The sequence below is a fragment of the Micromesistius poutassou genome (assembly GCF_964030765.1).
Source record: "Micromesistius poutassou genome assembly, chromosome: 14".
Taxonomy (NCBI): Eukaryota; Metazoa; Chordata; class Actinopteri; order Gadiformes; family Gadidae; genus Micromesistius; species Micromesistius poutassou.
The window spans coordinates 15,670,162-15,697,625 of NC_140284.1; the positions used below are offsets into that span (position 1 = coordinate 15,670,162).

Genomic DNA, 27,464 nt, shown 5'->3' on the forward strand with positions numbered 1-27,464 from the left:
TCAAATGTGGATGAACACGACTAAAGGTGGGTGGATTCATTTCAGGAAACAAATTATTAGAAAACTTATGTTTAATCAGTCTCTTTTACAATGTAATGCATTTGTCACAGAACAAGATTGACACACGAGACCCAAACGTACGAATCCAAATCTGTTCCTACTCAAAGTAGTAAGAAGAGACTGAAATGGTTTGGGGAAGAGTTCGGTGTGGACGGCTGATCCCCTTGTTTAGGGCTGAATTTGAACTTTAGTCTGTTTGCTTTAGGAGACTTTGCAGCCTTCATCTATTAAGCCACCTCTTGGAATTTGAACTGGTAAAATGTCACGTGACAATCACAACGAACGCACCAAGGAAAACAAAGAGAATCAAGCTTGTTCAGTCGATATAAATATAGGACATAGAATCAGTGCATTGTGTCTTACAAATAGTTATACATATATATGTGTGTATGAACTTAAACCTATGATAAACAAATTTCAGAGACGGTGGATAAATGTGTAAAATATGGAAATAAACTTGATTTGTGTTTATTTATAAAACAACTTGGAGAAAATGGAGAAAAACTTGTCAAACAGTGTGGAGGAAAGGAGAAGCAGTGGAAAGAGGGTTAGTGGTTCTGCTGGGACGTCCTGGACGCTGAGTGTGTTAGGAGTAACTCAAGGGCCGGACACACAGCCCAGGTTCAGCTGTTGTGAAGGCAGACTGGTTAAACGTTACATTGTGGTCGAGGTATTAAATTAAGAAAGCACCATTATGAACATTACACTCAAAAAAGATCATGATTTGCCCCCCTGGTCCGTTCTACCGGTGCGGCCTCTCATAGACTCTCAGTCCTGTGTTTGTGAGCCAGAGCTGTGCTGGTAAAGGTGTCTCGTTGCTCCCCCTGGCTCCACAGACGATGGATACGGAGAAGGAGAGAGGTACTGTCTTCAACGTCTGTCCTGCGGTGAGTGCTGCTCCCGAGCCGTGGCGCTCACAGGTTCTTCATGCAGACCTGGCAGCGGCTGATGCGGTTGAGCTGCTGGCCGGCCTTGAGCGTCTCCGAGGCGGGCTCCGTCTGGAAGGACTGGTCCACGGAGGTCAGCCAGAAGCTGTGCTTGTTTGCAAAGTAATGGCAGGTGCCCTTGGCCCCGTTGCACTCGATGAACGGCGTTGTGCGGAAGTCCTCCAGGCAGGAGCCGGGCGAGGAGAGGGACTGGCCGCCGCCCTCGTCGCCGGCCGCCGTGTGCTGCAGAGAGACGGGAACAGAGCATGGTGTGAGCGGCCCGCGGACAGAGGGAGGCCTGCAGCCTCTACTGAGTGTGTTACTGTGTAGCTCTGCTTGTGCGTTGTGGTTGAGCTCTGTACAGCACCTCTACGTTTACAAATGAAATAAAAAAAAATCCTTATTATTTATTATCAACGAATGGGAAACCTGTCCAAACCCATCGGAGTACTGGTCTGAGCTATAACTCGGACTCAGATCACCAACGCCCTCACAGTGGGGGGGGGGGGGGGGGAAGGGGCTCAGATCACCCCCCAGGGACTAGCCACCTCACAGCGGGGGAGGGGGGGGGAGGGGGGCTCACCATGAGGAAGGAGTACCCGATCCAGAGGCTGCGCCAACCCGCGGGGCACTGCGGGATGCTGACGTCCTGGCTGTGGACGGCGATGGCCACCGACGGCGCCTCGCACACGGAGCAGCGGCTGATGTACTGCGGGATCTCGCCGTCCTCCACGGGCATCATGGGAAGGGGCGCGGTCGACGACAGCCAATAGGACTTGTCGTTGCGGCTGGCGTAGTAGCACACGTCCCCGGGGTTGCAGTACAGGAACGGCATGGTGCTGAAGCGCGGCAGACAGGAGCCCGCCAGTCCTGGGGATCGACCAATCAAATGATTTAGCCACGCAAAGTCGCAGCTGATAGGAGGCAGCAGCGTGGATGAGGGCGTGTTAGTTGTGTATTGGTGCACTGATGTATCAAGTGTCTCTTGGTGTGTTAAAAGGTATCCTCAGCCTTCACCCTTTCTTCAGTCGTCAATGCTAATACATTGAGTTGACTTTATGAAAATGTGGATTACAGTGATTTTGAGAGAAGTGTCCTTCTCTCTGAGCGGGGCTGTTCTGTAGGTGGGCTCCTGGACTCACCCAGGTCCTGGTTGTGGGCCTTCTCCTGGCCCTCGAAGTACAGCAGGCTGTACCCGTCCCACAGCTTGGACATGCCCACCGGGCACATGGGCTTCTGCTCCGTCTGGCTGTGCTTCACCAGGAGGTACCCCACGCTGACGCTGCGGCCCGGCATCCCCGGCAACCCCGGGACTCCGGGGGTCCCCCGGCGACCTGGGAGACAGACCAGAGGGTGAGACGTGCTGTATATGTATATCAGGGTCTGGAGGGAGAACGGACTCAGAACCCCGGACTCACCTTCCATGCCTTGCAGACCGTGGTGGCCCAGCCTTCCAGCCTCCCCTCGGTACCCAGGAGTTCCCGGCGTGCCCCCGATCCCGGGCATTCCCTTCTGCCCCTTCGGGCCGTAGAATCCTGTTGGGGAAGAGTTTGAGTGAGGAGTCATACAGGGTCAAGGGTCAAGGGTCAAGGGTCGGCGCTGCGATGCGTTTGCGACAGTATCTGTAGGAATGGCTGACCTGGATCTCCGGGGGGCCCCCGTGCTCCTAGCTCCCCGGGGTTCCCCCCCGGCCCGCGGATCCCCTGGTGTCCCGGGGACCCCCTTTCTGCCGGGATGGTGAGGGGGAGCGGCAGGGGGCCCGGGCTGCCCGGGAGTCCAGGAACCCCTGCAGGGAATCACCAAGACACCGGGGTCAAAGGAGGACAGGGCTGCCACGGTAACCAGGAGCGCGACCTCACTGCGCCGCGCACCAGGACCATTCGTAATGTGTGTGTGTCACATGACATGCAGTGACAGAACTCACCTGTGGGTCCAGGGGTTCCTTTGTGCCCCGTCAGTCCTCTGTCTCCTTGGTTACCAGCCCGACCGGGTACCCCCATCAGCCCCTGTTCACCTTTGACCCCTGACAGACCCCAGCAGATACATCTGAGCAACGTGTTGATGCAAACCGTCCCGCTGTGTGCGCGTTGGGAACACGTCTTCCTCAGGGTGGTCTGTGTGGGTTCTAGCGGCTGTAGACGTACCTGTCCTCCCGGTCTCCCCGCCGTACCCCCGGTACCCCGCCGACCCCCGGTCTCCTCTCAGTCCTTTGGCACCGGGACGTCCCGGCGCTCCGAACTCCCCCGCCACGCCCTTCTCCCCGGGGGGAGCCTCCAGTCCGGGAATGCCCCTGGGTCCCGGGAATCCTAACGGACGGGGAACGCAAAGTTAAAAAAACAAAAACGTCCCCTGGATACGGTGACCGGTCGGCCGCCCGGACGTCTGGGCTCCATCCCATCACCACCTGATCAGACGTCTCTCATTGGACAGGAGCACGTTAAAGTGTGTTTACCTAGCAACCCTTTAGGTCCTGGGTAGCCCGGGCTCCCAGAGGGCCCCGGTCCGTCTGGGACCCCCTCCTGGCCCTGGGGACCTTGGAACCCTGGGGGTCCGGGTTGGCCTTGATCCCCTGAACACATTAAACAGAATGCATGATGGGATATTTGGTTGCCTATACTCAAATGCTACAATCCTAGATCAGCGTCAGCAGACGCTGTTCACTTCACTGTTTCTCTCATCGGTACAGTTCAGCCGATGCAGCGTGGGGCCCTACCGAGAGGTCCTTGGGGGCCCTTCTCCCCGACCACCCCAGGGACCCCGGGCTGGCTGTTGGGCACGCCCGTCTCTCCCTTCTGCCCCCTGGCTCCAGGGTCGCCGGGGGTTCCAGATCGATCCACGCCTGACGGTCGACGGTGAGAGAGGAACACATACAGGGGTCGGTCAAAGCGGGAATATCAATCGGTCTGTTCAACGCCAGTTCTCCCAAACGCTGCGCTGCACGGGGACATGCAGGGAGGAACACTGAGGAACACGCTCTAGAGAATGATACGCCAAAACACTGCAGCCTGCATCCGTTCCTCTAATGGAGTCGTTCACTTCTCTTGGGCTGTGCAGGTTTTGCAGTAGAGGGCCCATCAGTACACAGTAAACAGCTCCTGAGGGCAGACGGGAGACCTTGAGAGGAGTACCTTGGAGCCCGGTCACCCCCTTCTGCCCCTTCAGCCCGTGGAGTCCGTAGAGGCCCCTGAGGCCGGGGAACCCTGCAGCACAGGACCAGAGCAGCATTACACCCCAGACAGCCCAGTGCATTCATTAAGGCCTCTGTATATAGATATAGATCATTAAGGCCTCTGTATATAGACATAGATCATTCATTAAGGCCTCTGTATATAGATCATTCATTAAGGCCTCTGTATATAGACATAGATCATTAAGGCCTCTGTATATAGACATAGATCATTAAAGCCTCTGTATATAGACATAGATCATTCATTAAGGCCTCTGTATATAGATATACATCATTCATTAAGGCCTCTGTATATAGATATACATCATTAAGGCCTCTGTATATAGACATAGATCATTCATTAAGGCCTCTGTATATAGACATAGATCATTCATTAAGGCCTCTGTATATAGACATAGATCATTCATTAAGGCCTCTGTATATAGACATAGATCATCGTGTGTGTAGGAGTCATGAGGGCTCTGCAGCGGTGTGTATTATTTAAGGTCTCGCTACCTTTCTCTCCTGGGAGGCCGTACACGCCTGGCGTCCCAGCCTCCCCGGGGGTCCCGGACCAGCCCTGCTGACCCTGAGTCCCGGGAGATCCCGTCTGGCCGTCGGAGCCTGGGGACCGCGGGGGGAGAACCAGGGTTAGGAGACAAGCATAGAGTCCATAGTCCAGTTTAAGGTGGACCTCAGAGGAAGCTATCCCCTGAGAACATTCCCAGTGACCACGGTGAAGGTCCAAGCGTTCCCGGGATGGGGCAGCAGAGGCGGATCCATCCTTACCAGTGGCTCCACCTATTCCCGGATCACCCGGCTCCCCGGTCTTCCCCTCGATGCCGTTGAAACCCGGGCTGCCCCTGTCTCCAGAGCGGCCAGAGAGTCCTTTCTCGCCTGTCATGAGGGAGAGTCATTTCACTTTCAGTCTCACACTCGACCAGCCAATGTCCATATCCAGATCATTAATGGATGATGTTGACGTGACTCCTCCCACAGGGCTGACTGTGAGGTCACTCAGGCCCGGACTCACCCAGCGGGCCGGAGAAGCCCAGCTCTCCTCTCAGTCCTGGGGAGCCTGGAAGGTCCAGACGCTGGCCTTTGTCCCCTGAGTGAGAATGGGAAGAGTTAGGGATGGCTATTGGTAACACTGGGTCTGGTCTGGTGGATCTCTGTGGAGTGTGGGGAGGGCTGAGGGGGGAGGGCTGAGGGGGGAGGGCTGAGGGGTGAGGGGTGAGGGGTGAGGGGGAGGGCTAAGGGGGAGGGCCAAGGGGGGAGGGCGTACCTTTGTAGCCCCTCATGCCGAAGGTCCCTGAGGCGCCGTAGGCCCCAGGACTGCCCTTCTGCCCCTGAAAAGGTCAACAACATAACAGCTTACAAAAAGTACTGAATGATGACAGTGAGGTCGTAATCCTTAAGATCGGTGAATCGCTTGGTGGTGAAGTGAGTACATTCACATTCACCCTCATCATCCCAGGGAACAACGATCCACTGAATCAGTTTACCAGTCTTAGAGGGTCAAACCGGTCACTGAACCAGTTTACCAGTCTTAGTGGGTCAAACCGGTCACTGAACCAGTTTACCAGTCTTAGTGGGTCAAACCGGTCACTGAACCAGTTTACCTGGTTTCCGTTCATCCCGTCAAAGCCTCCGATTCCACGGTTTCCTGTGAGTCCCGGTGTTCCTTTGGGGCCCAGAAGACCCTCTGCTCCCCGGTTGCCATGGAAACCTTTCACATGGCTGGGGTCTCCAGGATGTCCGTGAAGTCCTTCATACCCTGGAATACCAGGATAGCCCTTTGGACCTGTGGAAGAGCCACAGTGAGAAGAACACGAGGCAAAGGAGCCCGGGGGGGGAGTCCGTCTGGTGCCTGGACCAGGGGTCAGGGTCAGGGGTCAGGGGTCAGGGGTCAGGACCAGGGGTCAGGACCAGGGGTCAGGGTCAGTGGTCAGGGTCAGGGGTCAGTGGTCAGGGTCAGGGGTCAGGGGTCAGGACCAGGGGTCAGGACCAGGGCCAGGGTTCGGCTGGTGCCTGGACTAGGGGTCAGGGTCAGGGGTCAGGCTCAGGGACTAGTCTGGACCCACCTCTGGCCCCGGTGAAGCCGGGTTCCCCAGGTATGCCGCTCTCTCCCTTGGTCCCCTTCATGTCGGCGATGAGCTGCCGCGGGATATGAGGCTTGTCCCCCGCCGGGCCCCTCAGGCCCCGGTCACCTAGGAGACACAGCGGGGGGGGGGGGGGGGGTCAGCTGAGCACGTGACCCACAGCGTCGCTCCGGGGACGCACACTACAGAGTGGACCCGGCGGCAGCAGACAGACAGCCTCACCCTTCTCTCCGCTGCGCCCCATGCCGCCCTTGAAGCCCGCCCGGCCCGGCAGCCCGGTCTCCCCCTTCACCCCGCTGAAGCCTGTGGCCCCCGGGCCCCCGGGGCGGCCCTTGAAGCCCGCCATGCCGTGAGAACCTTTGCTCCCTGGAGAGGAGAACGGGGAGAACGTCAGAACCATCAGACCCTGTGTGTCTCTTCCACTACCTGGTCCACGACCCGGACCCGAGGAGGACCAGCCCACCTTTGATCCCTGAGATCCCGGCGCGGCCGTCCGGCCCCGGGGCCCCCGGGTCCCCCGCGGGCCCCTGGTCTCCGTTGGGGCCGTCCTCCCCAAAGGCCCCCGGGGTGCCCTTCAGCCCAGCGGGCCCCGGGGCCCCCGCGTCCCCCTCGGTCCCCCGCTCCCCGCTGACGCCTGGAGGGGAAGACACGCAGTCAGAGCTACAGTCCCGAGGGTGTGTGTGTGTGTGTGTGTGTGTGTGTGTGTGTGTGTGTGTATGTCTGTGTGTGTGTGTGTGTGTGTTTGTCTGTGTGTGTGTATGTGTGTGTGTGTGTGTGTGTGTGTGTTGGTCTGTGTGTGTGTGTGTGTGTGTGTGTGTGTGTTGGTCTGTGTTTGTGTGTGTGTGTGTGTGTGTGCTGGTCTGTGTGTGTGTGTGTTGGTCTGTGTGTGTGTGCTGGTCTGTGTGTGTGTGTTGGTCTGTGTGTGTGTGTGTGTGTGTGTGTGTTGGTCTGTGTTTGTGTGTGTGTGTGTGTGTGTGTGCGTGTGTGTGTGTGTGTGTGTTGGTCTGTGTGTGTGTGTGTGTGTGTGTGTGTGTTTGTGTGTGTTGGTCTGTGTGTGTGCGTGTGTGCGTGTGTGTGTGTGTGTTGGTCTGTGTGTGTGTGTGTGTGTGTCTGTGTGTTTGTGTGTGTTGGTCTGTGTGTGTGTGTGCGTGTGTGCGTGTGTGCGTGCGTGTGTGTGTGTGTGTGTGTGTGTAATAACCTGGCTGTCCCTCTACTCCGTGCGGTCCCGGGGGGCCTGGCCGGCCAGGCAGTCCCGGGAAGCCATAGCGCCCGGCCACTCCGGGCCGCCCCTCCTCCCCCTGCAGACCGGGAGGTCCGCCCGCACCCTTCAGCCCGATGATCCCGGGCATGCCCCCCATCCCTACCCCGCAGAGAACAACAGGGTTCAGCCCACATGAACCACTAGCGCCCCTTCTCCACCCACAGTACCGGCGCCACTCGCCTCCACTCACCTCCACTCAAGTACCTGGTACCTGGTACCTGGTACCTGGTACCGGGTACTTTTTTTAGCAGCACCCCTGTCGAGGTTCCAAGCGAGCGGAGTAGGTACTTTTGTGTGACATAAACAGGCTGCTGGCCACTGATTGGCCAGCGGCTGAACTCTTCGACTGAGCTGTAAACTGACAGTGCGTGCTGTCAGTTCCTCTCTGCTGCTGCTCGTTATTCAGTGGAATGAAGCGGTTTCAGAGCTCATGTCTCCATCGGATCCCGAGGCTTTACTCTGGGTTACTTCTTCTTTCTTCTTTTTTTCACTTCTTTAAACCCACTTGTACTTTCCCAGGGGGAACCTCTGGTGTCTCGAGTTGTAGATACAGTTATAGCTGATTAACTTGAGTTGTAGATACAGTAGATAAAGTTATAGCTGATTAACTTGAGTTGTAGATACAGTTATAGCTGCGTCATTTTCTTTTATTTATTGATTATTCAGTGCAAAGAGAGAGAGGATGAGGGAGAGAGAGAGAGGATGAGGGAGAGAGAGAGAGGATGAGGGAGATGGAGACAGATGGACGAGGCCGTGGGGTCATGATTATTAAAAAGTAGAAGCATGATCTCAAACACTGCCAGGGTCGGTTTGAGTCAGTCAAGCTCGTTATTCAGTGGAATGAAGTGGTTTCAGAGCTCATGTCTCCATCGGATCCCGACGCTTTACTCTGGGTTACTTAGCTGATTACTTAGCTGATTAACTTGAGTTGTAGATACAGTAGATAAAGTTATAGCTGATTAACTTGAGTTGTAGATACAGTTATAGCTGATTAACTTGAATTGTAGATACAGTTATAGCTGAGTCATTTTCTTTTTTTTATTGTCGTCTGAAACACAGTGTGAGATTTCCCCTAGTGGAGGCCAGAACAAATCCATTTATAGAGAGAAATCCCAAAGGTTGGATTGATTTGCGGATCAGTGCATTTTATTCTATATATTATGTTTACATGTTATAGAGTGGAGCTGCTGGTTTGAAGCTCATCCCTGATGCAGACCTAGGCTGAGGTGAGAGGTGATGGACTCACCTGGGTGCCCTGAACCTCCCTGATCTCCAGCCGGGCCCTGATCCCCCTGCAGGCCAGGGAGCCCTGGCTCTCCGGGGCCCCCCGTGGAGGCCCCAAAGATCTCCCCGTGGTGGCCCTTCTCGCCCGGCTCCCCGTCCCGGCCTAGGAGGCCGTTGACACCGGGGTACCCCTTCACCCCCGCCGGCCCCGGCTGGCCCAGGTCTCCACGGGGGCCAACGAAACCTGGGGGACACAACAAAGTGAGACCCCCACCGTCACACAGCGGGACCCCCACCACCACACACCAGACCCCCACCACCACACAGAGAGACCCCCACCACAACACACCGGACCCCCACCACCACACAGAGAGGGCCCCACCACCACACAGAGAGGGCCACACCACCACACACCAGACCCCCACCACCACACACCAGACCCCCACCACCACACAGAGAGGGCCACACCACCACACACCAGACCCCCACCACCACACAGAGAGGGCCCCACCACCACACAATCTGGCCCCTCCAGATTGTGTCCGGTTCCCGGTCCTTACCCTGGTTTCCTGGAAGGCCGCCTCTGCCCTGTTCTCCCTGCTCTCCTTTGTCTCCGTTCCCTCCCTTGAGGCCCTCGGCCCCCTTCTGCCCCGGGGGGCCTGAGGCAGGGGACAGAGTTAACGTTAACATGAACATGAACATTAACATGCTTCATATGGAGCCTCGCGTCGGAGGCATGGAACAGCATTAACATCATTAACATGCGTCACATAGAACCATTGGAGTGTTCTTCCATAGAGGCTGAAGCCGGAGTCCGTCTCCGCGTTACCTGGCATGCCCTCCAGCCCGGTGGGTCCTGGGTATCCGGGCGTGCCCGGAGGTCCTGGGTTAACATCACAATCTCCTGAGGACATGAGAACACCTTTGAGCACAGCTTCAGCTAACAGGGAGTCGCTGCTGTGAATCACACCTCACGATGTCAATGAGGATCCTCCAATGAAATGTCATGCTCATAATAATCGGGAAGAGGTTATACCAGCTACCTGTGACGTCATACTGCCCGCCATCTCCTCCGGGAATAGTACTACAGCCGCCTTTCAGTGCAAAGAGAGAGAGGATGAGGGAGAGAGAGAGAGAGGATGAGGGAGAGAGAGAGAGGATGAGGGAGATGGAGACAGATGGACGAGGCCGTGGGGTCATGATTATTAAAAAGTAGAAGCATGATCTCAAACACTGCCAGGGTCGGTTTGAGTCAGTCAAGAGAGAGCTGCATGATGGGAATGGGTGTGGCGCAAATGAGGACACATACACCACCAGGAAAAGCTTTATAACTTACTCTTACTGCATGGAACTCCATGATACCGTCCACACTGAGGTCCAGAGTACTGGGGTTCAGAGTACTGAGGTCAGAGTACTGAGTACTGAGGTTCAGAGTACTGAGGTCAGAGTACTGAGTACTGAGGTCAGAGTACTGAGTACTGAGGTTCAGAGTACTGAGGTCAGAGTACTGAGTACTGAGGTCAGAGTACTGAGTACTGAGGTTCAGAGTACTGAGGTTCAGAGTACTGAGGTCAGAGTACTGAAGTCCAGAGTACTGAGGTTCAGAGTACTGAGGTACTGAGGTTCAGAGTACTGAGGTTCAGAGTACTGAAGTCCAGAGTACTGAGGTTCAGAGTACTGAGGTTCAGAGTACTGAGGTTCAGAGTACTGAGGTACTGAGGTTCAGAGTACTGAGGTACTGAGGTTCAGAGTACTGAGGTCAGAGTACTGAAGTCCAGAGTACTGAGGTCCAGAGTACTGAGGTCCAGAGTACTGAGGTCAGAGTACTGAAGTCCAGAGTACTGAGGTAGTACTGAGGTAGTACTGAGGTAGTACTGAGGTCAGAGTACTGAGGTAGTACTGAGGTAGTTCTGAGGTAGTACTGAGGTCAGAGTACTGAGGTAGTACTGAGGTAGTACTGAGTACTGCCCCAGCTGGACATCCCCCCCCCCACCCACCAGGTCTCCTCACCTGAGGTTCCTCTGGGCCCCTGGACCCCGTCGTAACCCGGCAGACCCTGGTCCCCCGGGGGCCCGGCGCGGCCTTTGGAGGCCCTCAGGACCTGTCCCGGGTACCCCCTCAGCCCCGCCGCGCCCTGGGGCCCCTGGAAGCCCCGGTACCCCCGGTCCCCTGGCTCCCCGACCGGGCCATCGCCCTGAGAACAGAGGAACAGAACCGGGCGTTACTCCTCCTGGGGCTGGAGGAGAGGAGGAGGAGGGGAGGAGGAGGAGGAGAGGAGGAGGAGAGGAGAGGGGAGGAGGTGGAGGAGGGGAGGAGAGGAGGTGGAGGAGAGGTGGAGGAGGAGGGGAGGTGGAGAGGAGGAGAGGAGGAGGAGGAGAGGAGGAGGAGAGGAGGAGGAGGGGAGGAGGAGAGGAGTGGAGGAGGGGAGGTGGAAGAGAGGAGGAGGAGAGGAGGTGGAGGAGGAGAGGAGAAGAGGTGGAGGAGGAGAGGAGAGGAGGAGGAGGAGGGGAGGAGAGGAGGAGAGGAGAGGGGAGGAGGTGGAGGAGAGGAGGAGGAGAGGAGGAGGAGAGGAGGTGGAGGAGAGGAGAGGAGGTAGAGGAGAGGAGGAGGGGAGGTGGAGGAGTGGAGGAGGAGAGGAGGAGGAGGAGGAGAGGAGAGGAGGAGAGGAGAGGGGAGGAGGTGGAGGAGAGGAGGAGGAGAGGAGCGGAGGAGGGGAGGTGGAGGAGAGGAGGTGGAGGAGGAGAGGAGAGGAGGAGGGGAGGTGGAGGAGAGGAGGAGGAGAGGAGTGGAGGAGGGGAGGAGGAGAGGAGGTGGAGGAGGAGAGGAGAGGAGGAGGGAGGTGGAGGAGAGGAGACGAGGAGGGGAGGTGGAGGAGAGGAGAGGAGGAGGGGAGGTGGAGGAGAGGAGGAGGGGAGGTGGAGGAGAGGAGGAGAGGAGGTGGAGAGGAGGTAGAGGAGGAGGAGAGGAGGAGGGGAGGTGGAGGAGTGGAGGAGGAGAGGAGGAGGAGAGGAGGAGGAGGAGGAAAGGAGAGGAGGAGAGGAGGTGGAGAGGAGAGGAGGAGGGGAGTTGGAGGAGAGGAGGAGGAGGAGGAGAGGAGGAGGAGAGGAGGTGGAGGAGAGGAGGAGGAGAGGAGGTGGAGGAGAGGAGGAGAGGAGAGGAGGAGGAGAGGAGGAGGTGGAGGAGGAGAGGAGGTGGAGGAGAGAATGAGGAGGGGAGAGCAGAGGAGGAGGAGGAGAGGAGGAGGAGGGGAGGTGGAGGAGAGGAGGTGGAGGAGAGGAGGAGGTGGAGGAGGAGAGGGGGGCGGGGGGGGTACCGACCTGGGCTCCCCGTGCCCCGGGGTACCCTGGGGTCCCAAGGTGACCCGGGACCCCCTGCACCCCCGGACTCCCTGACGAGCCGGACTCCCCCGGATCCCCCGGGTACCCTGAAGAGACACACACACACACACACACACACATGAGGACACACATGTGTGAGCTCAACTACCTCAGCTGGACGTCTGGTACTGCCATCATTAAGAGCAACCAAAGGTCGATCAGCTAAATCACAACTCTTCTCTATCTTGGGACCACAGTGGTGGAACGAGCTCCCTGCTGATGTCAGGACCGCAGAGTCGCTCACCAGCTTCCGCAAACGACTCAAAACCCACCTGTTCAGAGTTCACCTAGACTCTACATAGCCATTCAGTCCGATTATTTGTCTGTTGCACTATTGTTTGTTGTACGTCCTGGCACTTGACGAACGCACTTAATACAGGTTGTATTCATTCATTGTACTTAAGTGTAGTACTTGTGTAGCATGTACTTAATTGTGTTGTGTATGCATGTTGTGTAGCATGCACTTAGTTGTGTAGCATCTGCAGTAGCTAGCTACCACTGCTGTATACGGGGAATGGGGTTGGCCTGGCGATTGTTAGTACTGGCACTTGGTTCTATGAACATCTTTACTGTACCGACGGCGATATATTGTTTAATTTCTTATGACAAATGTACTTATTGTAAGTCGCTTTGGATAAAAGCGTCTGCTAAATGCTCTAAATGTACATGTAAATGTAAGGACACACACACATTAATGCACACACACGCACACACACACACACACACACGCGGCAGTCTCACCTTTCTGCTTCGCCACCGCCGTCGGGCCCCTCCTCCCCTTGGGCCCCTGCAGGCCGCTGGGGCCCGGGAACCCCTACCAGTAAACACAGGACGTCAGCCTCTCAGTACAGGGGCCACAGTACAGGAGCCACAGTACAGGGGCCACAGTACAGGGACCACAGTACAGGAGCCACAGTAGAGGGACCACAGTACAGGAGCCACAGTAGAGGGACCACAGTACAGGGACCACAGTACAGGAGCCACAGTACAGGGGCCACAGTACAGGGACCACAGTAGAGGGGCCACAGTACAGGAGCCACAGTAGAGGGACCACAGTACAGGAGCCACAGTACAGGGACCACAGTACAGGGGCCACAGTACAGGGACCACAGTAGAGGGGCCACAGTCCAGGGGCCACAGTCCAGGGGCCACAGTACAGGAGCCACAGTACAGGGGCCACAGTACAGGGACCACAGTAGAGGGGCCACAGTACAGGAGCCACAGTCCAGGGGCCACAGTCCAGGGGCCACAGTACAGGAGCCACAGTACAGGGGCTTAAATTAGGCCTATGGGGGCCCTACATGGGGCCTATGGGGCCTACATGAGGTGCATGAAGAGGTGTCTTTTCTTACAGGCAGGCCGCTGGCCCCCTGGGGTCCTTCCTCGCCCTCGTCGCCCGGCTGTCCGATCTCGCCGCTCATCCCGATGCTGCCGCGCTCGCCGTCGGCCCCCGCGGGCCCGGGTTTGGAGTGGACGATGCTGCACTCGCACCGCCCGTGGTCCCCTGCGGGCCAGAGAGTCATGATCAGATCATCTACCAGCATGGGAACGACCTTCATCCTGCTAGTGAAGCTGACCCACTAAAGACGAAGCTAACCCGCTAAAGATGAAGCTAACCTGCTAAAGAAGAAGCTAACCTGCTAAAGAAGAAGCTAACCTGCTAAAGAAGACGCTAACCTGCTAAAGAAGAAGCTAACCTGCTAAAGAAGAAGCTAACCTGCCAAAGATGAAGCTAACCTGCTAAAGAAGAAGCTAACCTGCTAAAGATGAATCTAACCTGCTAAAGAAGAAGCTAACCTGCTAACCTGATAAGATGAAGCTAACCTGCTAAAGAAGAAGCTAGGTTCTGAGTTCCACATAACCTTCTGGAAGTCGTCTTTGTGGGGCCCGGCCCTTACAAACAGTACTGTGCAGGTGATTGGATGAACCTGATCTGTCCTTCGCCATCATCTACCTCGTATCACATGACCACGCAGTCCTCAGAGAGGCTGACTGGTCCCAACCCCTGAGGTGGAGGTTCAGCCTGTCCAGGCCTCAGGAGAGTGACCTGGAGCCTGGAGGAGGTTGTCCAGGTGAAGGAGAGCGTACCTGTATCTCCTTTAGGGCCAGCAGACCCAGGCCTTCCTCTCTCCCCCGGCGAGCCCTTGAAGAACTCGAACCCTGTGGAGATACCAGAACCTCATGACTCCTCCTCCTCTCCACTGGGACCCAGAGCAAGACGAGTTGTACTGATGAAATGTGAACTGCTCCAACAATCATGGCTTTAATCTCATGTTCTGTCATATCTCAAATTCCTGCTATTGCACCTGATAACTTCTCATTGTTATGGGAACCAGAGAACAGAGGTTCTCCATGGTCATTGGTTTACACCCTTCACATTGTGTAAACATCCATATCACACCGAGGAGCTCTTCACAATGGGACTGGGAGAGGTACGTGGACTGGGAGAGGTGTGTGGACTGGGATAAAGGTGAAGACACAAGGACCAGGAGAACCCAGGCGTAGGTTTCACTCTGGGTCTTGGAATGCGGTTCTCAGTGAGAAGTTGATGACAATCAGTTGGAGGTTAAAGAACAGAACTGTATCAAAGATGTCTGCATCTGTAGTCAGTAGCCATGTTTCCATCCAAAGTGATTCGCATTACTGGGCAATGCGCATTAAAAGAAATTCGAATCATGTGTGTTTCCATCAAAAGAACGGACTTTGGTGAAAACTACAAATTCACGCGAGTTTTCTAAGTCACGCGAGATTTTCCGCGGGTTGGCATGGCAACCAGCCTGTAAACATTCCGTCGTCTTCCTGCCGGTGTTTTGATGTGGTGTTTTGATGTTTTACAATGGAGAGAGGACTTCAGTCATTAATTACACTCGCTCAAGAACCCCAATTGAAGCATTTCCCCACACAGTTCCTGATATATGGTGGCGTTTCTTTGGTGTTTGCTGTCCAGGATCGCTATGATGTTTTTTTCTTTTACCAGTCTTAACAAACTTATAACCTCATCCTCCGTCCACAGAAATCTTGAGCTATCCGCCATGTTGTTGTCTTCTGAGTGACCCGCAAACACCGGAAGCAGTCGGGGTGAAAGTGCGCTACGTCACACTTGATTCGTATACAGCTGTTTCCATCCCATTCGAATCAACCAAAACCCGGCCATAGCGAGCGTATTTCAGTTTGTGCGAATCAGGGGATTTTAATGCGAATCACGGCGTTTCCATCATCATTTTCCGATGCGATACATCTAGATGCGCATCTAAACAGCTGATGGAAACGCACCTAGTGTTGAATACTCATGACGTCATCACAGTTCAATACATCCTCCATCAGGAGAGGGGCCAGAATATGTTTTTGTTGATATTGTATTTACTTATTTGAGGCGGTGGGAGGGGGTTCACTACAGTGGACATACGTGGGTTCTGACAGTGTGGTCGAGCTCTTTCCAAGGGCGCACTCACACTAGGCCGTCTGTACCGTGCCCGAGTACGTTTGCCCCCTAAAGTCTAGATCGTTTGGCTAGTGTGAGCACGCCACCCGTACTCAAGTAGTACTCAGTTACATTCCGTGGCCTCAGTACACTTCAGAGAGGTGTGCTCAGGCCATGGTACAGATGCTAATGAGCCGACACGCACACACGCACGGATACGCAACCTATATGTACAAGAGGCAACCGTACTCAGCCCAGTTGAGTTTGCCTTGTGTGAGCACAGGCCTAGTGTTAACTTTGCATAGTGTGAGTGCACCCTAAGAGAGGTTGGGGTTTTGATGAATGAGGGTCATCTCCCTCTAGTGCAGCCTACACTGACCCCTGCTGGTGAAAAGAAATATTGGATATTCCGTCAGGGTTTAATATTACAAAACAAAGCAAGAAACCTTTGCAATATATCATATTTCAAGCTCAGTCTGTGTGTCTGTGTGTGTGTGTGTGTGTGTGTCTGTGTGTCTGTGTGTCTGAGTGTGTGTGTGTGTGTGTGTCTGTCTGTGTGTCTGTGTGTGTCCGTCTGTGTGTCTGTGTGTCTGTGTGTCTGTCTGTCTGTCTATCTATGTGTGTGTGTATGTGTGTGTGTGTGTGTGTGTGTGTGTGTGTGTGTGCGCGTGCGTGCGTGTGTGTGTGTGTGTGTGTGTGTCTGTGTATGTGTGTCTGTGTTTGTATGTGTGTCTGTGTGTGTGTGTGTGTCTCTGTGTGTGTGTGTGTGTGTGTGCGTGTATGTGTGTGTGTGCATGTATGTGTGTGCGTGTGCGTGTATGTGTGTGCGTGTGTGTGTGTGTGTATGTGTGTGTCTGCCACCTACATGATCCTTTGGGTCCCTGAAGGCCCGGGGGTCCCGGGAGCCCGGAGTACCCCTGGGGTCCGGCGGTGATGGCGGGGATCCCGGCCTCCCCTGGCCGGCCCTTATCTCCAGAGTCCCCTTTGTCCCCAAAGGGCCCGAAGTAATCCCAGACTGTTGGGACAAAGGAGAGCTCTGGGAGGACTGGACCGTCACCGGCGCCTTAAGGCACCTTAATGCACTTTAAGGCACCTTAATGTACCCTCAGGCACCTTAATGTAACTTAAGACACCTTAATGTACCCTCAGGCACCTTAATGTAACTTAAGACACCTTAATGTACCTTAAGGCACCTTAATGGACCTGAAAACACCTTAATGTAACTTAAGACTGCTTAATGTACCTTAAGACACCTTAATGTAACTTAAGACTACTTAATGTAACTTATGACACCTTAATGTACCTGAAGACACCTTAATGTAACTTAAGACTCCTTAATGTAACTTAAGGCACCTTAATGGACCTGAAGACACCTTAATGTACCTTAAGACACCTTAATGCACCTTAAGACACCTTAATGTACCTTAAGGCACCTTAATGGACCTGAAAACACCTTAATGTAACTTAAGACTGCTTAATGTAACTTATGACACCTTAATGTACCTGAAGACACCTTAATGTTACTTAAGACACCTTAATGCACCTTAAGACACCTTAATGTACCCTCAGGCACCTTAATGTAAGGACATCTCCAGGTACAGAGCGTCTCACTGATCTGAGAGTCTGTCTCACTGATCTGAGAGTCTGTCTCACTGATCTGAGGGTCTGTCTCACTGATCTGAGGGTCTGTCTCACTGATCTGAGGGTCTGTCTCACTGATCTGAGGGTCTTACTGAGCTGCTGTGACTCCCTGGCTGGTCTCCCCGGGGGGCCCGGTGGCCCCTGGTCTCCCTCCGGTCCTCTCCCCCCCTTGCGGCCGGTCTCTCCTAGGGGGCCCGTTGGTCCAGCTACAGTCAGACCCCGGGGCCCAAGAGAACCAGAGCATCTTTAGTCACAACACAGCTGACAGGAGACGCACAGCTAACGGTTAGCATGCTAGCCTGCTCTATATCTATATTAAAACATTGATGTACAACATGAATGTCTCTGTGAAAGCCTTTTTTTCTTATCTTGTACGTAAAATGGGGGACAATGTAAACAACTGTGTATTCAGTTATGCAATATATTGATGTAGATCAAGATCCATAAACTCACTTTTCCTATTCCACTGACTGTGGAGTTGTGTTATAATATAGGTGCTACTGTACCAGTTGTGTTATAATATAGGTGCTACTGTACCAGTTGTGTTATAATATAGGTGCTACTGTACCAGTTGTGTTATAATATAGGTGCTACTGTACCAGTTGTGTTATAATATAGGTGCTACCGTACCAGTTGTGTTATAATATAGGTGTTACTGTACCAGTTGTGTTATAATATAGGTGTTACCGTACCAGTTGTGTTATAATATAGGTGTTACCGTACCAGTTGTGTTATAATATAGGTGCTACTGTACCAGTTGTGTTATAATACAGGTGCTACCGTACAAGTTGTGTTATAATATAGGTGCTACTGTACCAGTTGTGTTATAATACAGGTGCTACCGTACAAGTTGTGTTATAATATAGGTGTTACCGTACCAGGGTTGCCCCAGAATCCCAAGGAGATCACATCTCCAGGCTCCCCTCTGGTCCCCTGAAACACAAGGAGTGTGTGAGTGGCCTTGTGCACCGCGGGGGGCCCAGGGCCCCCAGGATGGTTAGGACCTGCTCAGTGTCACCTAGAGGTCAGATAGGACCTGCTCAGTGTCACCTAGAGGTCAGATATGACCTGCTCAGGGTCACCTAGAGGTCAGATAGGACCTGCTCAGGGTCACCTAGAGGTCAGATAGGACCTGCTCAGGGTCACCTAGAGGTCAGATAGGACCTGCTCAGGGTCACCTAGAGGTCAGTGTAGGTCTGAGTTCTGCTCACCTTGACTCCGTCCTGGCCGATAGGCCCCGGCTCCCCGGGGTACCCCTGAGGAGACACACAGCAGCTCATCAGACCACAGTACAGACATCACAGTACAGACATCACAGTACAGACATCAACTACAGACATCACAGTACAGACATCACACTACAGACATCACACTACAGACTACATCACAGTACAGACATCACAGTACAGACATCAGACTACAGACCAGTACATCACACTACAGACATCACACTACAGACTACATCACACTACAGACATCACGCTACAGACTACATCACAGTACAGACATCACAGTACAGACATCACACCAAAGACTACATCACACTACAGACTACATCACACTACAGACTACATCACACTACAGACTACATCACACTACAGACTACATCACACTACAGACATCACCGTACAGACCGGTATATCAGAGTGCATGGTGGGATGCCTTGTTGTTGCTGTGTATATATGTGTGTGCTGTAGTTCTGTCCAACCCTGAATGACGTGAATTGACCGTAACCTAGGAAACAGCCATAACCACCAATCCTAAACGAGTCATTAGCCAACGGCCTGAAGCCAGGAGGTCGATCGTACCTTGGGTCCGGGCACTCCAACTGGACCGGGCTCCCCCTAGAGAGAGGTCAGAGGTCAGAGCAGGCCAGGTCAGAGCTCAGCTGTTCTGATGTGTGTGTGTGTGTGTGTGTGTGTGTGTGTGTGTGTGTGTGTGAGGTGCTGCCCACCCTGCCGCCGGGACCGCCCACCACGCCCGTCTCCCCCTTGTTGTCCGCCTGGAGGAGACACACAGCACACTGAGAGACCGCCGTCAGGGGTGTGTGTGTGTGTGTGTGTGTGTGTGTGTGTGTGTGTGTGTGTGTGTGTGTGTGTGTGTGTGTGTGTGTGTGGTGCGTATGTGCGTGCCTGTGTGTGTGTGTGAGTGTGGTGCGTATGTGCGTGCCTGTGTGTGTGTGTGTGTGTGTGAGTAGAGCTTATATGAAGAATAATCTTCTACTTACAAGTTCTCCCACTTCTCCCTTCAGCCCTTTCTCTCCCTTCCTCCCCTGAAACACAAACACATGGTCTGTTATAAACACATGGTCTGTTAGTCTGTTACAAACACATGGTCTGTTACTAACACATGGTCTGTTACAAACACATGGTCTGTTACAAACACATGGTCTGTTACTAACACATGGTCTGTTACAAACACATGGTCTGTTACTAACACATGGTCTGTTACAAACACATGGTCTGTTACAAACACATTGTCTGTTACAAACACATTGTCTGTTACTAACACATGGTCTGTTAGTCTGTTACAAACACATTGTCTGTTACAAACACATGGTCTGTTACAAACACATGGTCTGTTACAAACACATTGTCTGTTACAAACACATGGTCTGTTACAAACACATGGTCTGTTACAAACACATTGTCTGTTACAAACACATTGTCTGTTACAAACACATGGTCTGTTACAAACACATGGTCTGTTACAAACACATTGTCTGTTACAAACACATGGTCTGTTAGTCTGTTACAAACACATGGTCTGTTAGTCTGCTACAAACACATCGTCTGTTACAAACACATGGTCTGTTAGTCTGTTACAAACACATCGTCTGTTACAAACACATTGTCTGTTACAAACACATCGTCTGTTACTAACACATCGTCTGTTAGTCTGTTACTAACACATGGTCTGTTACAAACACATTGTCTGTTACAAACACATAGTCCATTAGAAACACATGGTCCGTTTGCAGCAGCCTCACCACCTCTGTCTGAAGCTCTTCAGTAGAAACCCTAAAGGAGCACACGTCTACTATATTTGAATATTTATATATATTTGTTCTTTATTGTCCTGACCTGGTTTCCAGGCGTCGGCCCTCTGAAAGGGTGGGTAGTTGAGTTCCCGGGGTATCCCGGCTCGCCAGCGTCTCCCTGTGGACAGCGGGAGGAATGCAGAGAGATTTGATCAGCGCTGATACGACAACAAACCAAAATCAGCCGGATCAGAGAAACATACCGACCGACTGTTTCGATTCAGAAGGCGCTCAAATGTCAAATCTTCAAATCGTTTTTTATACGATTTATAAGAACAGTAACGATGAACATAGCAATAATAATAGCAATAATGGGTGAACATTAAAGCAATAGATCACGACAGGCTGTGGAATGTTCTCATTATACCACAGTTAAGGGGCGTTGTCCCTTAACTGTGGTATAATGAGAACATTTCACTGACTGAAGTGATCTATTGCTTTTATAAAACGGTTACGTAAATATGGCGAAATGAAAGACACCCTCAATTTTGAAAAAGCGAGAAGGTCGGAAAAGCATTTTTTTTAACGAATACAAAAAAGTAGTCCCTCCTGGTTGCCTGCAAAGTGCGCGGCGGTTGCTATGCAACACACTGTAGCGTCCTTCAGAGAGAAGGCTAGGCTAGAGACGGTAGCTTGGTTCGCCGGCAATTTAGCCTACTATCGAGTAGTTCACTCACCGTGTGCCTATTGCTTTACAACAGGGATTCCCAAAGTGTGGAGCTGCTACCAGGGGGTGCGCGAGATGAAAAATGTAATGGCGGTCTGGTGTAATATTACCTCGTTTTTATTTATTTTATCTGTTTCGGAGCCTATTCTCTTTAATGTTGTGGATTGTTTGTAACTTCATTGCAATTGAATTCAATGTCGTCGTTCTAATTTCCATAACCGTTGTGATTAAGTCGGCCAACGCAGACACATTTTGCAGATTGTAAATTGACATGAGACATTGTAAACGTTCACAATCCTGCTCTATGTTCTGTGATATTTTGTTTATCATCATTTCTATTAACTTCTGCGAGGCGCATAAAGTGGTCATGTAGATCGGTCGTCTGCCCGTCTATTGCGCGGATCACACAAGAGCAGATCTTGCACACAACGTCAGTCGTGTCCCTTGGCTCTCCTATTTGTTGGATATTTGTTGATGTTGTTATGTCATGCGTGTTCTGGTTATTTGCGCATGATTAAACATGAGTCTTTATATGGTGATAAAACAAAGCTTTGTTGCAGTTTTTTTTCCTTCTTTTTGAAGTGGGGATTGGGGGTGCGCCAACCCGGTTGGGATGTAAAGGGGGTGCACAGGAAAAAAAGTTTGGGAACCGCTGCTTTACCACATTTCCACCCTCTCCATCAATCAACATATCTTTAGGCTTCAGTGAACTTCAGTGAACTTCAGTGAACTATGCTATTGCTATTATGTATAAATAAACAACAGTTAGGTGCGGAGTGATACGGAACTCTGTAAACTGAACGGGCGTCATAGCTGTGTGTATACGCTCAATATACAACAGTTGGGAACCAATCACATTGCTTGATTTAAGCCACCCGTTTAATAAAATAACATAATACTGAGTTGTGTAATACTCACTCTCTCCCCCTTCACTCCTTTCAGTACTTTGGTCATGGTGCCCTGTGAGGAACACGGTGTTAATGACAGGACTAATCATCATTAAGATCGTTAAAGGCTGCTGGATGAAGACGTTACCTTTGGGCCCGGAGCGCCTGGGGGCCCCCGGGGGCCCTGATTAAAAACAAAATTAAGAGGTTAGAGTCAGAAAGATCAAAGGAGATACTTCAATACTGAGTTCTGTTTCAACACACATACACACACACGCACACACACACCCCCCACCTTGGGTCCAGTGAGGCCCCTGTAGCCGGGCCAGCCCGCCCCGCCTGATTGGCCCTGGAGGAGGAGGAGGACAGTGAACAGAGTGCATGATGGGAGGAGTAGCTAGGACCATGTATGGAGGCGGTGGAGGGAGATGATACTAGGACATGTACAGCTGCTCAGGTAGGGCAGCAGAGACAGAGAGGAGGAACACGTTGAGGACTTTGATCTTCTGCTGGGTAGTAAACTCACGTATTGTCCAGGGGTGCCGGGATAACCTTTATCGCCCTGAGACACACAAACACACAGTCAGCCTCACGGCCACACAGCACTGGGACTGGGTCACTGGTACTGGGGTCACTGGTACTGGGATCACTGGTACTGGTGTCACTGGTACTGGGGTCACTGGGACTGGGTCACTGGTACTGGGGTCACTGGTACTGGGGTCACTGGGACTGGTGTCACTGGTACTGGGGTCACTGGTACTGGGGTCACTGGTACTGGTGTCACTGGTACTGAGTCACTGGTACTGGGGTCACTGGTACTGGTGTCACTGGTACTGGTGTCACTGGTACTGAGTCACTGGTACTGGGGTCACTGGTACTGGTGTCACTGGTACTGGGGTCACTGGGACTGGGTCACTGGTACTGGGGTCCCTGGTACTGGGGTCACTGGTACTGGGGTCACTGGTACTGAGTCACTGGTACTGGGGTCACTGGTACTGGTGTCACTGGTACTGGTGTCACTGGTACTGGGGTCACTGGTACTGAGTCACTGGTACTGGGGTCACTGGTACTGGTGTCACTGGTACTGGGGTCACTGGGACTGGGTCACTGGTACTGGGGTCACTGGAGGGGGTCCCTGGTACTGGGGTCACTGGGGGGGTGTACTGGTACTGGGTTCACTGGGGGGTGTACTGGGTTCACTGGGGGGTGTACTGGGTTCACTGGGGGGTGTACTGGGTTCACTGGGGGGGTGTACTGGGTTCACTGGGGGGTGTACTGGGCCGGCGGGGGGGGTCCTCACCCTGAAGCGCTCCATGTAGACGCTGAGCTCCAGCTCGTCGCCCTTGGCTCCCTTCAGGCCCGTCCGGCCCTGGGGGGGGGGAGACAGCGTCAGGGGGCGGGGCCACGCAGCCTAGCACGCTACCGTAGCATGCTTGGCTAGGCAGCCTAGCATGCTACGACTAGCCAGAGGCGCGACTAATGCTCCTCTCCTAACCCTAGCTCTTATAATCATGTTAATAATAATAACCTTCATCTAAATGTCACTTTTATAAAACAGGTCTGACAGAGGATCAGCAGAGCCTCGTCAGCCCAGTCAGAGCACTGGTCCTCTTACTGGGAACCCTGGGGGCCCGTCGCGGCCCGGTCGCCCTGACAACCCCTGGTCCCCGTGGGTCCCGTTGCAGCCGTCGACCCCCGGCCTCCCTCGGGGGCCCGCCTGTCCGGGGTGGCCCTGCAGGGGGCACAGCAGGGGGTCAGAACACACACACACACACACACACACACACATAGACATACACTCACGCACACACATAGACATACACTCACACACACACATAGATACACTCACGCACACACACACACACACATAGACATACACTCACACACACACATAGACATACACTCACACACACACACATAGCGATACACTCACACACACACACACACACACACACATAGAGACACACTCACACACATAGACATACACTCACACAAAAACACACACACAGAGATACACTCACACACAAACACACATAGAGACACACACATAGACACACTCACACACACATAGATACACACACACACACACACAGATACACACACACACACACACACACACACACACACACAGATACACACACACACACACACACACACACATACTTAGACACACACACACACCACACACACACTCCCACACACAGAGCTATACATTCACACCGACCCACACCCACACACACACGGTTGCATGTCTCCATGGTGATAGGGCCGTAGCGACAGACTCACAGGGATCCCGTCAGCTCCGGTGAATCCGGGAACGCCCATCATTCCCTGCGGAGAAGCCAGATGTTCAGTCTCATCCCGAGCCACGACACAACGACCTCATGCTGGAGACACAACAGCAGCTCACCACCGATCCCTTGGGGCCCAGGGCCCCGCCGCGGCCCCGCTCGCCCAGCTCCCCCTTGGGGCCCATGATGCCCACGTCTCCTTCCCTGCCCGGGGGCCCCTCGTGGCCCTGAGGACCGACGGGCCCCGTCTGGCCCTGAACAAGAGACAGAGACCATTGAGAGTCAGTACATGGAGTGGACAGCAGGGGGCGCCACAGCAGCAGCGGCAATCACGATTTGCACATCACATCACAACACATCACATCACATTACATCACATTTCTACATTTGAGTTAAAAAAGGATGCGTTAGTGTCGGAGAGGCATGCGAGAGATATGACGCGACTCAGATAACGAGCCATAATGGATTGATGTTTGAAATGGCCAACTCACCTTCCAATAGGAGACTTAGAAACATGCAGACCGGATGCTCGGGGGCTAAGTTTGGAGATGTTGAAGAATCACAACAAGACGACTAATTCCGGATCGGTGCAGTGTGGACCGTGAGGTGGAACACAGCCAACTGTGATAAATAAGATCTGTTTCTTCTATGACTTTGCTAGCGGCAGTACACGGAGCGGACCATAGGGGGAGACATTTATCTGTCCTTTAATATTGAATCACTTTCCTTAAACACTCTACTGCCACTCAGTGGACAAACTGGGGAACTGCAGCCGACCAAAGCTGACTACCAGGGCCGGATTAACAAATCATAGACCCCTGTGCACAAATGTCTGATGCCCCCCCCCCAGCCAACGTGAATGGGGTGGTCAGAATTTTATTTATTTATTTGTTTTTTATTATTATTGTAACACACACACACACACACACACACACACGCACACACACACACACACACACACACACACACACACACCATGACATAGAGCATTTCCATTTCAAAAGGGAAAGCACTAATACATGGTAATACATCACACATATGCTACCAAACAGGACACAGGATATTTCAATTCAATAAGGAAAGCACTGCACTTCATTTGAAATCAGAATCATTAAAAGTAAATAGGCAGTTACTATATTTGTTAACCAATAAATCATATAATTTTATTGAAATGTAAAATAAAATGAAAAAAAAAAAGATCTGCAAGGCGGGCCCTCTCTATGGGCGGGCCCCTGGGCCCGTGCCCAGGAAACCCATTGGTTGATCCGGCCCTGCTGACTACTCTGCCTGTCAGGGACAGGTCATATACACAGGAAACTAAAGAACCTGACAGAGAGTAGAGTTGAGTCTCTGTACTGACAAATAAACACACACACACACACTGAACATATAGGGCGATACAACACATTTAGGATGCTGCTCTTTAATGGCATGCAGCCATCCACTTCAAAGGATGTCTGGGCAGGAGAGCAGTAATCAACCAGTTAAATATACTGGTTTAGTCTGCTACTGTACTGTGTTGAGAAAGAGAGAAAGAGACAGAGAGAGAGACAGAGAGACAGAGAGAGAGAGGCTTTTGGCACAGGGAGTAACATGAAGCATGTTTAGTCTTTACCTAACACTTACCAGAGCTGAATTTAATACAGAAGTACGCAGGCAGACACACACACACACACACACACACACACACACACACACACACACACACACACACACACACACACAGGAGGAGGGGTGGAGGAGGTGGAGGAGGGGTGGTGTTAGAGTTCTCTGGAGAACTCAGACCCTCCATCTTCTCTCCAGCTGCTCCGGAACCGGCCTGCTGCATGTCAGCACACGCTTACACACACACACACACACACACACACACACACACACACACACACACACACACACACACACACGTGTGACTGCTTACAAACACACACACACACACACACACCTGATACCTGTACAATAAAGGTTCTCTTTCACATAGCCATTCAATGCTGTGTTGTGTACATGTGTGCTGTTTGTGTGTGGTGGTGTGGTGTGTGTGTGGTTCTTGTGTGTGGTGGTGTGGTGTGTGGTGTGTGTGGTTTTTGTGTGTGGTGGTGTGGTGTGTGTGTGGTTTTTGTGTGTGGTGGTGTGGTGTGTGTGGTTTTTGTGTGTGGTATGTGGTGGTGTGGTGTGTGTGGTGTGTGTGTGTGGTTTTTGTGTGTGGTGGTGTGGTGTGTGGTGGTGTGTGTGGTTTTTGTGTGGGGTGGTGTGGTGTGTGTGTGGTTTTTGTGTGTGGTATGTGGTGGTGTGGTGTGTGTGGTTTTTGTGTGTGGTGGTGTGTGTGGTTTTTGTGTGTGGTGGTGTGGTGTGTGTGGTGTTTGTAAAAGTGTACGTGCAATTTGTAACACCCTAGAACTCTACTGTGTGAATGGAATTGGTGTTGGAATTCACAGAGAGAGAGAGAGAGAGATAGAGGGAGAGAGAGAGAGAGAGAGAGAGAGAGATACAGAGAGAGTGAGAGATGGAGAGAGACAGAGAGAGTGAGAGATGGAGAGAGAGAGATTGCTTTGGCAATGCAAATGTTTATTTCTCATGCCATTAAAGCTTTTTTGAATTGAACTAGATTGAGAGAGGGAGAGAATAATACCATGGGAAGTGGGCTTGTTTGCGTGGGTGAGTGGGGGTGGGGGGGGGGGGTCGCCCTGCGGTGCCCCCTGTGGTCGGGAGGCCGACAGCGGACCAGTGAGAACTGAGTGGTTGACACAGAGCTGTTTGTCCGCAGCCTGCCAGGGGCCCGAGCCAGGGCGGGGCCCGAGCCAAGAGCACTCTGGGTAATCCAGACCGCAGGCAGCCATAACAATGTCCCACAGCAACCCAAACACCCAGCATGTGGGAACAGTGGGAGGACTGGTTCAGCACCAGGGGCCACCACTGGGCAGGGATAGTGGGTCAGGCAGTACGTGATGCGCGGGGGGTGAGGTTCATGAGTTCATAAGGCCGGCTTCAGCCTCTGGATGAATGAAGGTTCTAGCGGACGCAGCTGCACTGGACCTTAGAGCAAGAGAGTCTAGACACACACACACACATACGCATGCACGTGCACACGCACACGCACACACACACACTCAACTGGCTTTATTTAACTTCCTTCATTTCCTGAGCCTCTCAGTGTCATTTTGCCGTAATACCTGGAGGCTTAACCTGAGTAACGTTGCCGCTCTACGCACGTCTGGCCGTGTGCCGGGGGGTGGGGGGGGCCTCGTGTCGGGGGGGGGGGGCGCGTGTCTGGGGGGGCGACACCTGCTGTCGCCTCCTGCTCAAATCCAGGATGATAGTGGGTCGTCCTGGGATGATAACCCAGGATGACCCACTGATAGCAGGGGACGGGGTCAGTGTGTGTGTGTGTGTGTGTGTGTGTGTGT

At 52.9% G+C, this 27,464-nt stretch overlaps 1 protein-coding gene across 1 annotated transcript in view; it reads right to left on the minus strand.

Moving 5' to 3' along the window:
* Nucleotides 1-53: 53 nt before the first annotated feature.
* Nucleotides 54-27,464, minus strand: part of col4a2 (collagen, type IV, alpha 2) — a gene marked incomplete at its 5' end in the record, with an annotated part of 51,076 nt that continues 23,665 nt past the window's right edge. Inside the window, 44 exons of the mRNA XM_084478246.1 lie at nt 54-1,229; nt 1,570-1,856; nt 2,129-2,320; nt 2,405-2,521; nt 2,626-2,772; nt 2,911-3,009; nt 3,131-3,292; nt 3,439-3,555; nt 3,700-3,825; nt 4,115-4,186; nt 4,669-4,776; nt 4,942-5,049; nt 5,186-5,260; nt 5,438-5,501; nt 5,775-5,956; nt 6,237-6,362; nt 6,477-6,620; nt 6,718-6,888; nt 7,453-7,614; nt 8,762-8,983; nt 9,300-9,398; nt 9,569-9,643; nt 9,783-9,833; nt 10,750-10,933; nt 12,057-12,163; nt 12,858-12,930; nt 13,469-13,620; nt 14,205-14,276; nt 16,403-16,552; nt 17,271-17,384; nt 18,057-18,111; nt 18,390-18,434; nt 18,987-19,022; nt 19,133-19,180; nt 19,406-19,450; nt 20,262-20,336; nt 21,804-21,845; nt 21,921-21,956; nt 22,068-22,121; nt 22,299-22,334; nt 23,073-23,141; nt 23,388-23,504; nt 24,059-24,103; nt 24,183-24,317. Coding sequence (XP_084334372.1) covers nt 975-1,229; nt 1,570-1,856; nt 2,129-2,320; nt 2,405-2,521; nt 2,626-2,772; nt 2,911-3,009; nt 3,131-3,292; nt 3,439-3,555; nt 3,700-3,825; nt 4,115-4,186; nt 4,669-4,776; nt 4,942-5,049; nt 5,186-5,260; nt 5,438-5,501; nt 5,775-5,956; nt 6,237-6,362; nt 6,477-6,620; nt 6,718-6,888; nt 7,453-7,614; nt 8,762-8,983; nt 9,300-9,398; nt 9,569-9,643; nt 9,783-9,833; nt 10,750-10,933; nt 12,057-12,163; nt 12,858-12,930; nt 13,469-13,620; nt 14,205-14,276; nt 16,403-16,552; nt 17,271-17,384; nt 18,057-18,111; nt 18,390-18,434; nt 18,987-19,022; nt 19,133-19,180; nt 19,406-19,450; nt 20,262-20,336; nt 21,804-21,845; nt 21,921-21,956; nt 22,068-22,121; nt 22,299-22,334; nt 23,073-23,141; nt 23,388-23,504; nt 24,059-24,103; nt 24,183-24,317 — 4,851 coding nt within the window. The 3' untranslated portion in view covers nt 54-974. The remainder of the gene's footprint in view (nt 1,230-1,569; nt 1,857-2,128; nt 2,321-2,404; nt 2,522-2,625; nt 2,773-2,910; nt 3,010-3,130; nt 3,293-3,438; nt 3,556-3,699; nt 3,826-4,114; nt 4,187-4,668; nt 4,777-4,941; nt 5,050-5,185; nt 5,261-5,437; nt 5,502-5,774; nt 5,957-6,236; nt 6,363-6,476; nt 6,621-6,717; nt 6,889-7,452; nt 7,615-8,761; nt 8,984-9,299; nt 9,399-9,568; nt 9,644-9,782; nt 9,834-10,749; nt 10,934-12,056; nt 12,164-12,857; nt 12,931-13,468; nt 13,621-14,204; nt 14,277-16,402; nt 16,553-17,270; nt 17,385-18,056; nt 18,112-18,389; nt 18,435-18,986; nt 19,023-19,132; nt 19,181-19,405; nt 19,451-20,261; nt 20,337-21,803; nt 21,846-21,920; nt 21,957-22,067; nt 22,122-22,298; nt 22,335-23,072; nt 23,142-23,387; nt 23,505-24,058; nt 24,104-24,182; nt 24,318-27,464) is intronic.